The sequence below is a fragment of the Biomphalaria glabrata genome, chromosome 18 (assembly GCF_947242115.1).
Source record: "Biomphalaria glabrata chromosome 18, xgBioGlab47.1, whole genome shotgun sequence".
Classification (NCBI taxonomy): domain Eukaryota; kingdom Metazoa; phylum Mollusca; class Gastropoda; family Planorbidae; genus Biomphalaria; species Biomphalaria glabrata.
In genome coordinates, this window is record NC_074728.1 from 9029465 (window position 1) to 9043656 (window position 14192).

The following is a 14192-nucleotide window of genomic DNA, read 5'->3' on the forward strand; positions in this document are numbered from 1 at the left end:
TTGAAAACAAACGAATGGAAGGTAAATACTTTGGTCCCTAAACGCCATTTTGAATAAGTACGAAATCATTAATAACTTTTGCGAGCTGATACAAATAAATTGGTATCAACGTAGTTAAACATTATTGACTTATTTAAATTTTTAATTTACATTAAGTAGTTAACCTGAGCACTACAAATCTCATCAAAATGTTGTCTTATTATTTTTAAACATTTTTGATCCGAACTTTCGAGTTAGTAGTTTCTTTGACTAGCTAATTGCCCACGCTATGAAAACTTTGTTTTAGCCGTTATTAAAATGATGTCATAATCGAAGTGGTGTGTGACGCAGGTCAGCGTGTTTCTAGCGGCCAAATGTGTCAAGGGACTTTGAAAGACCTACAGGACAGTGGGCTAGTATAAACTCGCCCGTAAAAATCACCCATGATATATTCAATGGGGCCATGTAGAGAGAACTGGTATTTTCTGTGACTTTAGGAGAAGGCATTCGTGGACCTGATATAAAGAGAGTGTAGAGTCTGGGGATTTGAGTTGAAACAGAGCACAGAAAGACAGTATATTTTAAAATATGAAAGCTTATATTAAAAAAAATATATTAGTACTAATTGTACCACAAATTATAGCATATACGAATGCGACGACCCAGACACTTATCTTCACCTTTCCAAAGAAACAGTGGCGTAGCTAGGGTATATGATGCCCAGTACGGCAGCTCCCCGTGATACCATCACCCCCTTTTCCTATTAAAAAAATTAAATAAATAAATAAACAAAAATAAATTAATTTAACAACAAGATTCTACAAAAATCTGAGCTGCTTTCTGGCTGGTAAAATTGAATTCTATTTTAACCCAACAATTGCCCAAATTAGTGAGTCACACATTTTTTCATCGTTGATTGCCATTAATTAATGATCAGCTTTGAGTCTGAATAAACTTTGCTCGCATAGAACCATACTTACCACAACTGCCAGAAATATGAAAATAAAGACAATATTTAGAACTGAATCATCTAGCTGACAACATCTTGTTTTTATTAAAACTCAAGATCTCAAACATTGTCCTTGTTTCAGAAGTTCAAATGCTTTTAAAGAAACTGAGACAAAGTCTTGAAGTCTCTTTCGCGCCAGATGAAATTCGTTTCTTTGCCAATGTCGCTAGGAACACTATCGTGATTGATTTAGATCTGAGGATTCAATACTTAATTAAGATGGTGACACAAATTCATATTAACCTACCACGTCATGGAATTGCTCATATCAGGTGATTATTTCCTAAGCTATCCCGTCCAAGGAAGAATACATTTCCATCCTTGGCTCTTTCTTGTATGTTACTACAGAATCTTCACCTTTTTCGTCTGGCGTCTTGTGGCTCACAAGTCTTTGAGGTTCTGCGCTGATCGCCAGATCTGAGCACATGCGTACTGTAAAGGTAGCACTGGCTTTAGCAATGTTCTTCCGACTAGTAGTTAAGAATGTTTTAAATATTTTCCGTTTAAGTGCGTTGTCTCGAATTGACAATCTCTTGATTTTGAAGGTAGACTTACATGTTCGTTAATTCAGTTAATACAGGGGCCTAAAATCCCAAGGTAGGTGAAGAAATGAAAACTGCATAGCAAATAACAATTCGCCTGCTTCAGACCTTGTAGAAGAGTTTTCATCTGTTTTAGTCAATGTCTTTAGAGTTTCTATGATTTTTGAAAATAAATCCAGAACTACCTTAACGACTTCTCCTTGGGCGCTCCAGTTTCAGTTGCTGTTTTTTATGAGGACGTCCTAGCGGTGTGTTGAAGTCGATAAAAAGGTGCTTTAACGGTCCAGTGTACCGAAAAATGTTACTGAATAGATTTCAGCTTCAGCCCGAATTTCAACCATACTCAGAGAATGGTTCGAGTTGATAATGAATTAAGATGATGTCAATGAAAGACTAAAGAATTTATACCCCGTCATTATCCATGAAAACGTAACCTCTACTTTAGTAAATAAAAACTTTCTAATAAGTAATTCAGAATCTCCACAAAGAGGCCACAGTTGCAGTGTACTGTCATTTTGCTAGGGTTAATATTTAAACATATTTATATCTACAAAGAAACTTTGACCTTATTGTAAACCTACTCCACAACACGATTTAAATAACAAGGGAAGTAATTAACACAAAACATTTTTCTCTGCCTTTGGTGGATTACATTTTGACCGTATGATAATTTGTAAATGTCATCAAGAACGGAATGTAGTCTAAGGGAGACAATATGAACACACCCAGTTAAACTCAGTTACCAATTATGCCCCTTTGATTAAAAAAAATAGTTTGTCTATTTTAAAGATTTTAATAAAGCTATTTAGTTTACAAGGTAGATATGCTAGATTTGTCATTTACAATTAAGATAATATGAAGATCATAGTATAGAATATTTTATTCAGTTGTATTATTTACTCTCTATTGCGTTAGAGTAAAATAAAATAAAAAGATTTTGAATCGTTTATCTTGACATATCGCAATATATTTTCACAGATAGACCTATCGAGCTGAAATTTCGCTCATAAACTCAATTTTCTAAAGAACAAATAGGATTGAAATCTTAGAAAGATCACTTAATTGGCTTTTACATTGATTAATGTTTTGTATTTACTTTCAAAATCCCTTATTTCATTTATGGGATTTATGACAAGTAACAAAAGAAGATAGGTGTACACCGCTATAAGCATTCCAAATAAATAGTCCACCTAAATCAATGATAACTAGTGACAGTGAACTATAATAATAATTATAATAATTTTATTCATAAAGCGCTGTTAACAAACGAAATGTAGCCTCAAAGCGCTGTAAGAACATCACAAGCACAAACTAAAGAAAACTCCAAGATTCATGGACAAAAGGAAGCTGGCAGTTCGTGATAAAAGAGAATCTGTGCTCTAAACTTTTGAGACGTTGTTCTGAATGCCAATCTTAATTATTTCTGTCTTGTCTTCGTTCATCTTGAGCTTATTCTCAACCATCCAATCGCTCACCCTTCCAACGGTATCACTGATTTTTGCTGCCAGATGCGACACCTCTGAGGGTAACGAGAAATCGTATAACTGTGAGTCATCGGCAAAGAAATGGTATAAGATGCCGGTTGGCCGTATGACACCGCTGAGTGGATATGTATACGTAGTAAACAGTACTGGGGCCTACAACTGATCCTTGGGGTACTCCGTACTTCAAAAGTAAGCTTGTTGATTCTGTCCCGTTAACAACGACACTTTGAGTGCGTTCCGTCAGGTAGGATCCAAGCCACTTTAGGACGATTCCTGCTAAACCAGAAGTTGCAGAGAATCTGGCCATCATAATTTCATGGTCTAGCGTATCATGTATCCATAATTTATTTATTTTATCGAAACATTTTTAACAATAGTTCTCAATCGTTTAACGGGGATTAGGCACTGATTCAATCTCTCAGCCACGTGTACTCGCTTTTCACCACACCCCACCCCTCGTCACTGTTTTCAGTCCGACGTAAGCTATCGGCCGTCGTCGGATGTTTCTATGTAGGTTTTAATTCGCTTTCGACGCAGGACGAATAGGCGTCTTAACCACGTGCTTTGATTTTGACGTATAGTTTGTTGTTTCAAGTATTTAAGTTAGAAGCGAATTATCTTCTCAAAGTTAGAAGCAATCTACAAGTAAGGCTTGTGCTTTGCAGCACCACTAGAAATTGCAAAAAAAAGGCAAACCATTTACAGGTGGTGAGTATTACAAGTTATAATGCTTTCATAGAGTTGGTCAACTTTTTTTTTGGAGGGTCTTAAGTTTGTAATAGGACTACAAGACATACACTACGGTCTAAGTTAGTACCCAAGGAACATTTATGCCAAGTTTTATCAGGATTGGTCAAACGGTTTTGATTTCTATTCGACACATACATACATACATACATACATACATACATACATACATACATACGCCTTTCATTCTACTTTATAGTATAGATAATACATACCAAATAGAACGTCTGTATAGATAATACATACTATATCGAACGTCCAACTATTAGGGCCGGCCTTACTGATTGTTTGGCCCAGTTCTATTGATGCTACGAGGTCCCATCTTCTAATTTTTTTTTACATTTGTATTGTTAAGTTATGTAAGTTCTGTTATACTAAGTACTATATCTACACGCACAAAATGTTTACTATTTTTTTAAGAGAAAACATCTATTTAGTATGCATATAAGTTGGACATAATTTAAAACAACAATTAATAAGTATTTTTTCATATTATCGCGTGAACAGCAGAGGTGGATATGTGTCAATAATAAAACAAACCAAAGGGAAACAAAAATATATTTTTGTTCTTTTTTTACTGAAATGTTTTTGTTTTTTTGAGGAATAAGAGATAGACCCTTTACAAAACAATTAGATCAACTAGATATTTATTATAAGTCATCAGTTAGGTCAGGCTCACATCAAACTTCACATTCACTTTCACCTATCCCTTGGTCTGCTGGGTGGACCACTTCGGAGGCCAATTTTCAGTTTGTGTATACTGTCTTTGTAGCCTTGTTTTTCTTCCAATGTGTGACAAGTCTTCTTGTGACACGCATTCTACCTGAGATGTGCTAAATGTGACGAGAGCGCTCGCACCACTGACACATGATCACACTCAAACACACACATATATTTACACACACAAATACAAACACACATATCCTACACAGTACACACACACGCGCGCACGAATAAACACACACACTAACGACATGCTCGAAGAGCCAGCAAGCATCAATCTTTCAACAATGTACATTTTCTTGACCTTATGTATAGCAGGACACAGACATCTAGTGACTAGACTCATTAGAGCAGTGATTCCCAAAATGGTCTATATAGACCCCTAGGGGTCTACGAAGACTTCCAAGGGGTCTACAAAAGTGAACAAATAAATTTGGGTTCTATGAGATGTCCAGGGGAGTCTACGATAATAAATTTTAATTAATTAGGCCGTGACTTTAATTTTAACATCCCATTAATGTAATTCTTTCCTAAACTAATATATGATTAGTACCTTAGTTAATCCTTTAAATATTTAAACGAAAAAACTAATGTATTTGATTTCAATACTTTTTAAATAGCTTAAATTTGTCTACTTGTAACTAATGCTCAACAAAAAGATGTAGACTGTACAGCATTGATTATTTAAAATTGGGATTCATTCTTTCCTAGTCAAACAAACGGTTGCCTTAGTGACTTTTTATGACGCTATGAACTAATTACGCTGGAGGATCATCTGAGACAAAGCCACCCTGACAAAACAGATAAAGATTTTTAAAACGCTCAAACACTCAAAGATAAAGTTTAAAATAGACCCACAAAATCTCTCTTTCACATCATATAGAGATGATGGTTTGTGAGTGTCTTACAATATCTCTTTACTTATAGAAAAAAATACGGAAAACACTATAGGTAAAACATTGATTTTATCAGCCGCTGTAGTTTTAAAAACTGTTGTACAAAAACCTACATCAGTATTTCTTTAAGCAACAATACAGTTCAAGGACACATCGGTGACATTAGTTATCAAATTAAACGCTTCTAATGTAATTTTTTGCAAACGACATACATACAGTTTGAGATCAACAGTTACTCGCCTTCGCCCCTTCTCCTGTTAGTGAAAACAGTTCTGCGTACCCGATATTTGAGACAAACGTGAAAGATCAAGAAATACACGAGAAACTGCGCTTTGTGAAAACTTTTACAATGATACAAAAGGCATTAATTGATTAATTAATATATAATGTTCAATGACTACTGCATCATAGAACCATTTCCCATATGAAACATAATAAATCCATAGCAATGAATAAAAAACATGCAAAAAAAAAAACATTTCCAGAAATTAATATTAATTGTTATTTTAATTGGTTTAACTTTGTATTTTATGAATAAAATAAAAGATACATCTCTGTAACTTTAAATGAAGCTTTATATTACTTTTTCACTCTTCCACTCACTACAGTTAGAAATTAGTTTTAGAAAATGGAGTTGATGAATTTGCAAAAATGAAATTATATAAGCTAAGCAAGGGGTCTACCGAAAACCAGAAAACATGGCAAGGGGTGTATGAGACAAAAAAGTTTGGGAACCACTGCATTAGAGGTACAATGAACAGAAGAGTTACACAGGTCACTAGGAAATACATTGTCTAACAAGACATATCACAGAACTTAGTCTCAATCTATATGCACTTTTTATTTTTCATTATAGAAGTTCAGAATTTAATTAACATTCTAAGATGTGTATTCTTCTAGGATCACCTTTACACACAGAACAATAGACAAGGTAAAATGTATTATTTTTGAAAGCCTATATCAGCTCACCCTGTCTGTCTGTCTGTCATGTAAAAAGATTGTACACGTTATTTCTTCCACACATAATCTCGGATCAAGATGAAATTTCGCAAAATTCTTTCTTTTACTTGACAACACGAGAATTAAAAAATATTGAACCAGTTCGTAATTAATTATTTTGTTCAATATCTTGAACAAGGGAAAGAAATGTTACTTGATTGAGGTTGCGGTATAAGCTAAGTTAGTCCCCTTTATAGGTTTCCGCTCTTAATTGTAATAAATAGTTTATAACTATACAATCTTATCTAGTGGTAAGTCTAACTAGCAAAGTGGTTATCACGTTGGAGAGGAGGCGTGAACCACGAGTTTTAATTCAGGTCGTATGCTTTTTTTTTATTTTTTGGAAATGCTTTAAAAAAAAACAATTATGGTAATAAAGAACCCAGATATCACTTTTTAAATAATTGTAAAGAAATTTAAAGAAGAAAAAAAACATTTAATGAGATATATTGTATTAAACATATGACATTATTAGCTCTTACCAAAATGAGCTAAAAAAAAAACAAAGAAATTCAATATCTGAATCTGACCTCGTCAAGATGTCCTAAAAGGATTATGATAAATCCCTTTTATAAGCCTTTGACCCTAGAAAGGATTTTAATCCTTGGATGGATTGACTCTTCACCGACCCTTCTGTCAAGGGTAACGGTCCCTTCATGCCATCTTCTCATACCAGGCCGGATACCGAGCCCACGAGTAGGCACTTCCTATTCCTATGCTGTAACATCACGTTCAATTGAGAAACTATAACCGCCCGTATGGTCCCCACTGGAGAACGGTGCGACGAATCGGCCAGGGTTTGAGAGCCTCTCTTCCATGCTCACCACGTGCAAGTACGCTCGCTCGAGCTCATCTGGTAGCCTCCTGGGAGCTATGTTCGCTCTCGTTCTTAGTCTTTTCGCTCCCCCGGGCGGACGTTTTCACCGGAGTCACCCCGCTGAGGCGACGGGAGATGGCATCCTCCAGTCAGAGATTGTAAGTACAACTTTTATATAGGCATGTACCAGACAGAGATTGTAAGTACAACTTTTATATAGGCATGTACCAGACAGAGATTGTAAGTACAACTTTTATTTAGGCATGTACCAGACAGAGATTGTAAGTACAACTTTTATATAGGCATGTACCAGACAGAGATTGTAAGTACAACTTTTATATAGGCATGTACCAGACAGAGATTGTAAGTACAACTTTTATATAGGCATGTACCAGACAGAGATTGTAAGTACAACTTTTATATAGGCATGTACCAGACACTTACGAGCAGGTATCACTGCAGTTATATAGGCATGTACCAGACCCTTTCGTGCAGGTATCACTGCAGTGTAAACAGCCATCGATCAAATTTGATTCTTTTGCGTTGACCATAATCAATAAACTGCTAACGCGTCCCAACATGTTGTGAGTATAGACTTTAAAAAAAAATTCACTTCCGTTGCTTTTAATTGATTTTTCACTAACATCAAAACTTTAGAGACACGAAGACGGGTAGAACGGTGACGGGACAGCCGAAAATCAAAAAGTGGTTAGGAGTTATTGCGCATGGCGCTAAAAATTACAATTCTTTTAAAATGTTTGTTTTTTTCCTTTGTTTAATTTAAACATCAGTGGCCCTTATAACTCGGTACATACAAAATATGATTTAAAATGTTTTTAAAAATATCTGCGATGGTAAACTAGGTACTAAAGTCTGTTATTCAGTACATGAAAAGATTAGGAAGAACGTTTCACTATGTGCTCTTTCTTATCTTAAAAATACAGACGTTACTTTAAAAAAAATAGAAGATGATTACGTCCTACGCGTCATGCATTTAGTCATGCATGTTAACCAATGACATAAATTCTGCCAAGTCACTGGTTTTCCTGGCTAGCTCAGGCAACCCATTCCATGCTCTAATAGCACTAGGGAAGAAGGATTATTTGTACAAATTTGTCCTAGCATATGGGACGAGGAATGTGCCTTCATCTTTGTGTCTTTCTGAATATTTTATTATTTATATATTAATACTATTTCCTTTCAGCTCATGGAAACGTATTCAAAACAAAAGGTAAAAAAAAATAAGACCGATAGGCCTAAGTTAGTTAATGTTATACTTTCGGGTAATTTTCGTCTAATCCAACTGAGAGAATTAGTGATTTGTCATTCAGTGAGCTGGGGTTTTCTTAAATATATATATATTATATATATATACAGAGAGAGAGAGAGAGAGAGAGAGAAATAGATAGATAGACAGACAGACAGACAGACAGACAGATAGACAGACAGACAGACAGACAGACAGATAGATAGATAGATAGATAGATAGATAGATAGATAGATAGATAGATAGATAGATAGATAGATAGATAGATAGATAGATAGATAGATAGATAGATAGACAGACAGACAGACAGACAGACAGATAGATAGATAGATAGATAGATAGATAGATAGATAGATAGATAGATAGATAGATAGATAGATAGATAGATAGATAGATAGATAGATAGATAGATAGATAGATAGAGATATGTTTGGAATTAAAATGAGATGTTATTATCCTGGATGACCTGCTAAATAGTATTTTTAAAACATCTCTATGGTTATACCACAAGTTACTCAGAATAAGCAAAGACCTTATTTCAGGGAACAGTAACAGGAAGAAGAGGAAGAGGCAGACAGAGAAAATGAAGGAAGATAACATAAAAGAATGAACAATGCCTGTAATGAAAAGAAATTCTGTCCAAGGCTAAAGTCAGAGAGGAATAGAGAAAAACGGTCAGCATATCTTATGTGTTGCCCCAAGTGTTCAATAGGTTATTAAATTGCTCTAGGTCAGGGGTTCTCAACCTGTGGGTCGCGACAACCTTGGGGGTCGATTGACTATTTGCCAGGGGTCGCTTAAGACCATCGAAAATATGGATTGCTATTGTCTACTCTTCTGTTGCTGTATGTGTGTGTCGGGGGGGGGGTGTCGCGGCAGAGTGGGGGATTGTAAAAAGGTGTCGCCGAGCTTAAAAGGTTGAGAACTACTGCTCTATGTGATAGTGTCAACGATATACTACATTAATTATGGAGGATGTTGCTGTGTAAAGCTTTTAGGCACAACGTTATTGTAGATGTACGTTTTGTAACATTGTGACAACAAACGGGAAATTATACAAGGAAATAAAAACGAAACGAAATGCTCGACCAAAAGAAGCCATAAACAAAAGCGAGTTCCAAAATAAATCTTCCAGAGCCAAACATGTTTTGGCTTCCGGCTTTAGCTTCGACAAGTTCCGGTTTCTGTTTCATTAACTCTCGGAGTGCAACAGCTCTTCTTTGAAGGTCCGTCAACAACCTAAGGTGAAGGCCGTTATGAAAAGGGTTTGGAAAGGAATGCAGGGGGTAGGAGGGGCATCGATTGTTTGCGTTTGGCGAGTGTAAATAATAGAAAACAGGAAAGGAGGGGGGGGGAGGGAGGGAGAGGAAAGGAGCACAATGTTTGGATGAAATAGGATGTTATTAGTAATTTGCATGTTAAAGTTTAACCCACGTGAGCTAATAGAGGGGCATGAATACGTGTAGACATAAACTTATGCTAAACTTCATAGACCTAAATAATAACAAAGATAACAACTTGTATTAACTTTACACACTGAAACTGGTTTGATTAACCTGACGTATGCATCTTTAAAATTTAAATATATTCGTCTTGTAAATAGGTTAATCTGTCTTTAAAAATATCACAGGATTGATTCCCGGGAATTTGATATTTTTGTTGTTAATGACCTCCTTATTCTGCCTAATTCTAAAGCTTACCTGCAATGGTTGAGTGTTTCTTAATGGTCTTGGCATCCACGTTAACCGTCTACCGTAGAAATAGAAGCTTGGACAACGAGCTGTAAAATTTCGAGTAAAAGTATCAAAAGGGGTGTGCTGGCTGAGTGGTAGAGGCATAGCTTCTGAATCGAATGGTCACGGGCTGAAATCTTGATGAGATTAGAGATTCTTAATTTTGAGTGAGCCCATCCAGCTCTAATGGGTACGTCAATTTAGGTTTGAGAGAACAGAGCCGTTTGGTATTGTGTGCTGGCCACATGAAACCCTCGTTAACCTCTGGCCGAAAAAAACAAATGAGCTTTACATCACCTGTCCAATAAAACGCAAGGTCTGAAAGGGGATATTTTTTTATAAAATTTTATAAGTGGAAAAGCAGGTACACAATAGAAGCGTCAACAACGCTTTAGATAAACGTAGCTTCAACTCAAAGTAAACAAAATTCTAAAAGTCCAATACATTTAAACTATGCTGTAAAAAGGACAATGTTCTCTTATCTTTTTCTCTTATCTTCATCCTTAGGTGTTGAAATAAGTCGGAAACATTGTTGACCCGGTTTTTAATTCGCTTCTTAAGACGAAGTGTGTGTTTTGATAATTAGACCATCCTGGTATAGAATTTCATATTTCTATTTGTACCTATCTTGAGTATTGTTCCGTGGCACTTATAACAAGAGAGATGGTTGAAGTATCTTCTTTTTTTTTCTCTTCTTATCAAACACAAGTAATTTTATAATGAGCACCTTAATTTATGTTTATAACCTACAGCCAATTTGTGTTAATATATCATTAATATATGACTTCTGAATTTAGCTTTCGAAATGTTGATGTTTCTAAATTGATCGTCAGTTTTTTCTGTCCACTTTTTCAGACTGTGAATGACTTTAGATGAAGAGGGAGTACTATCATTCCAATAATTTTATGAAAAGGATATATTATAATACTACACATTCCGCAAGCAAGTCGCTGACATACTTTAGGTGTGAGTGGCCTGGATACAGACTCTAAAAAACTGTCAAGAGGAAGATAGCTTTTGACTACATAATGTTTGTTAGTTTCTTTTGAAGCAAAGTATGTGTACATTGGGCTGGCAATAACTAACGTAAAATTGTGAAGACAAAAGTTATAAGACAAGAGAAAGTGTATGTTATTCATTGTTCACGATTAAAGAGCAAGACATTATTTGTCAACAGAATTCTCTTGCTCGTTTCTATAAGATAGATCCAGTGGTACATTGGACTCAGGACTATTAAAAAACATGCTATCTGTACAAAACGCTTTCGTCGTTTGGGATTATGTTGTCTTTGCAGCCATGTTGGTCATTTCCATGGGCATCGGAATCTGGTTCGCTCTCAGAGGCGGCCGACAGAAAACCCAAGGTGGGTCATTTTATTCTTTTATTGTAGAAGTTATAATAACTCTTACATTAACTTCTGTTCCTTTGCTGAAAATGCAGTTATGTCCCTTAAAAATCAATAAATGTCTTTAATTTGCTTCAAACTGGTGCAGCTAATGTCGCTTATTCTTTGGTAATTGTGTAACTCTATTGACGTCTAGCATATGCAAACTAACAAGATTAACTACCTTACAGAGATCTCTCAAACGTAAATGTCTATGGTTTAAGCTTTTAACAAATTACGTTCGATTTATTTTAGCACCATAGGATTAATCTATCTCACTTGCGAAATGTATTGTGACTCCTTTAACAATGTCAATTGAGGACATTTCTCATGATGTGGCAGGTCTCCATCAGTACCGCACTCTGAAAGGCAACGAGAATCTTCTTAGGGATGTTTAGGGCCTTATATGTGTCTGCGAGGTCAGTTTTCATTATCTACTCGGTTGATATAACAACAGGGCATGTTGTTATTTTAGATAACTTCCATAGTCGCTTAATCTTAAACTAATTACTGAAACGAAATTGATATTTGACTGACCACGCTGATAAGACTTCTTTGTAATTGGATATAGTTCAGTACCTAGTCGTGTAGTAGTTCTGACCTGCTCGATAACTTAAAATGAAACAAAGATTGCAATACACAATTGAAATAGTGCAGCCTTCATTGGCTGATGAGAGTCAGAGACCCTTGATTTGTATTACCAAGTAGCCACCAGATCACCCTCTAATATCACAATACATCATAGGTACAAATGATATTTTTTTCCGTTTGATCTCAGGTGAGTATCTTATGGCCAACAGAAATATGTCTATCCTACCTGTGGCCATTTCAATCCTGGTGTCCTTCATGTCCGCCATATTGATTCTTGGAAATCCTGCAGAAATGTACACGCAGGTAACTGTTTTATTTCATTTTAACAAAGTAGTAAAATAACGTGGTCTTAGGTTGGAATGTAACTTACTAATATTGGTAACTTGTATTAATAAACCTTAATGATTTTTTTTTTTGGGGGGTGAGAAATTTATATGTATAAATTTTTTATCATAATTTGTTTTGTGTATTTTAAATTTTCCTTTGATTTAGCGTCCTTGATATTGTTTATCTTAACATGAATATCTCCAATTTATAAACCAATATCTATAAAGTGTCAGATCATCAATTTTCCTCTATACACCTGACAATTTTAGTTTCCAACTCCAAAAAACATTGGACTCTTCTACGTGCTTTATCTCGTGGCCACCTGTACAATTACGTCAGACGGTCAAGGGGACATGTGAGAACAAGACGAACAGAGCAAAATGGCTATTATGTTTTCAAATTAGCATGTCACATTTAATTTGACAATATGTATTAACCTGTCACGATCTATGACATCATTCGTGGTGCATTCTTTAGGACTCGGTATGACATCTTGACCCTAATCGGAGAGTCCAGATTTAATAAAAACCAGGCGTGACAGTGATATCACAGATTGATATATGAAATTGATACTTCATAGAAGTATTCCACAGTAATATACAACAAAGATACTGTTATATCCTACATTAACAATCGATCGCCCACATAAGTATCTCGTAGTAGTGTGTCACAATAATATCCGACATTAATATCGATATCCTGCATTGATATCCAAGGTTCACATTCCGCAATAATATCTCCAAATAGATATCCTTAGTGTTAAGGGTCGTTGACCAGTATCACCAAACTTCTGGTAGACAACTAAACTATTATATTTTATGAGCTTGTAAAACTTAAAAAAAACCTTGAATAACTTCTGCATGAACAATACTAAATATGACTTTTATTAGAATATAGTGCACACCAACTTATAATGAAACAAATTAAATATGGTAGACTTAAGTAATAAGTACCAGGTGACCGAGCCTCGCTCGGATAAATAATTAGTTAAGGAAGGATATATACCTGAAGTCCTTTTGGGAATATTTTTGTAGTTACGAAAATGAACGATGGACGCTAAACATTGTATCTTTTGCGTAAAACTATTTAGGCTATTATAGGCTTGGAAGAAAGTCTTTGCAGTGTAACTTCTAAAATGGTTACGTTCTGAGATTTAATATTGCAATTAATATATTCACTATGGCTTTAGTATGAAGCATCAAGTGATAAAAAAAGTATACTTTATAGGGTAAAACGTGCACCTTGTAACAAAGTAAAATAGCTCATTTTTTCCTAAGAGACTTAAAAACATAATGGTGCCGCGACTTACGGAAAAGTATGTCAAGACCAGCTAGTTACATTTAGAGCGAACGATTTTATGTAAAAAATGTTTAGTAAACTCAAATTTGAAGGTTAATGTGCATCAAATAATGAAATGAATAGACACGCATTTGTATGTTCATGTGTAAATAACAAAATTATGTTTTCTTGAATGAGAGCTAATTTAGGTCTAGAAATTTTCATCTCTGCGCATGCGTGACCTCTCGGTCTTGTCTCATCATTTAGACACAGCATGTAAACATGGCCTAGATTTATAAGTTACAATACTTTTATAGAGTTGGGCAACTTTTTTTTTGAGGGTCTTAAGTTTGTTTTAGGGCTACAATACATACGCTACGGTCTAAGTTACTACCCAAGGAACATTTCTGCCAAGT

At 35.3% G+C, this 14192-nt stretch overlaps 1 protein-coding gene across 1 annotated transcript in view; it reads left to right on the forward strand.

Moving 5' to 3' along the window:
- The first annotated feature begins 6147 nt into the window (after positions 1–6147).
- The window catches only part of LOC106069248 (sodium-coupled monocarboxylate transporter 1-like), a 37998-nt gene continuing 29953 nt past the window's right edge, over positions 6148–14192 (forward strand). The window contains exons 1-3 of the mRNA XM_056017463.1: positions 6148–6311; positions 11052–11559; positions 12359–12474. Of these exons, the coding sequence (XP_055873438.1) occupies positions 11439–11559; positions 12359–12474 (237 nt within the window). The 5' untranslated portion in view covers positions 6148–6311; positions 11052–11438. The remainder of the gene's footprint in view (positions 6312–11051; positions 11560–12358; positions 12475–14192) is intronic.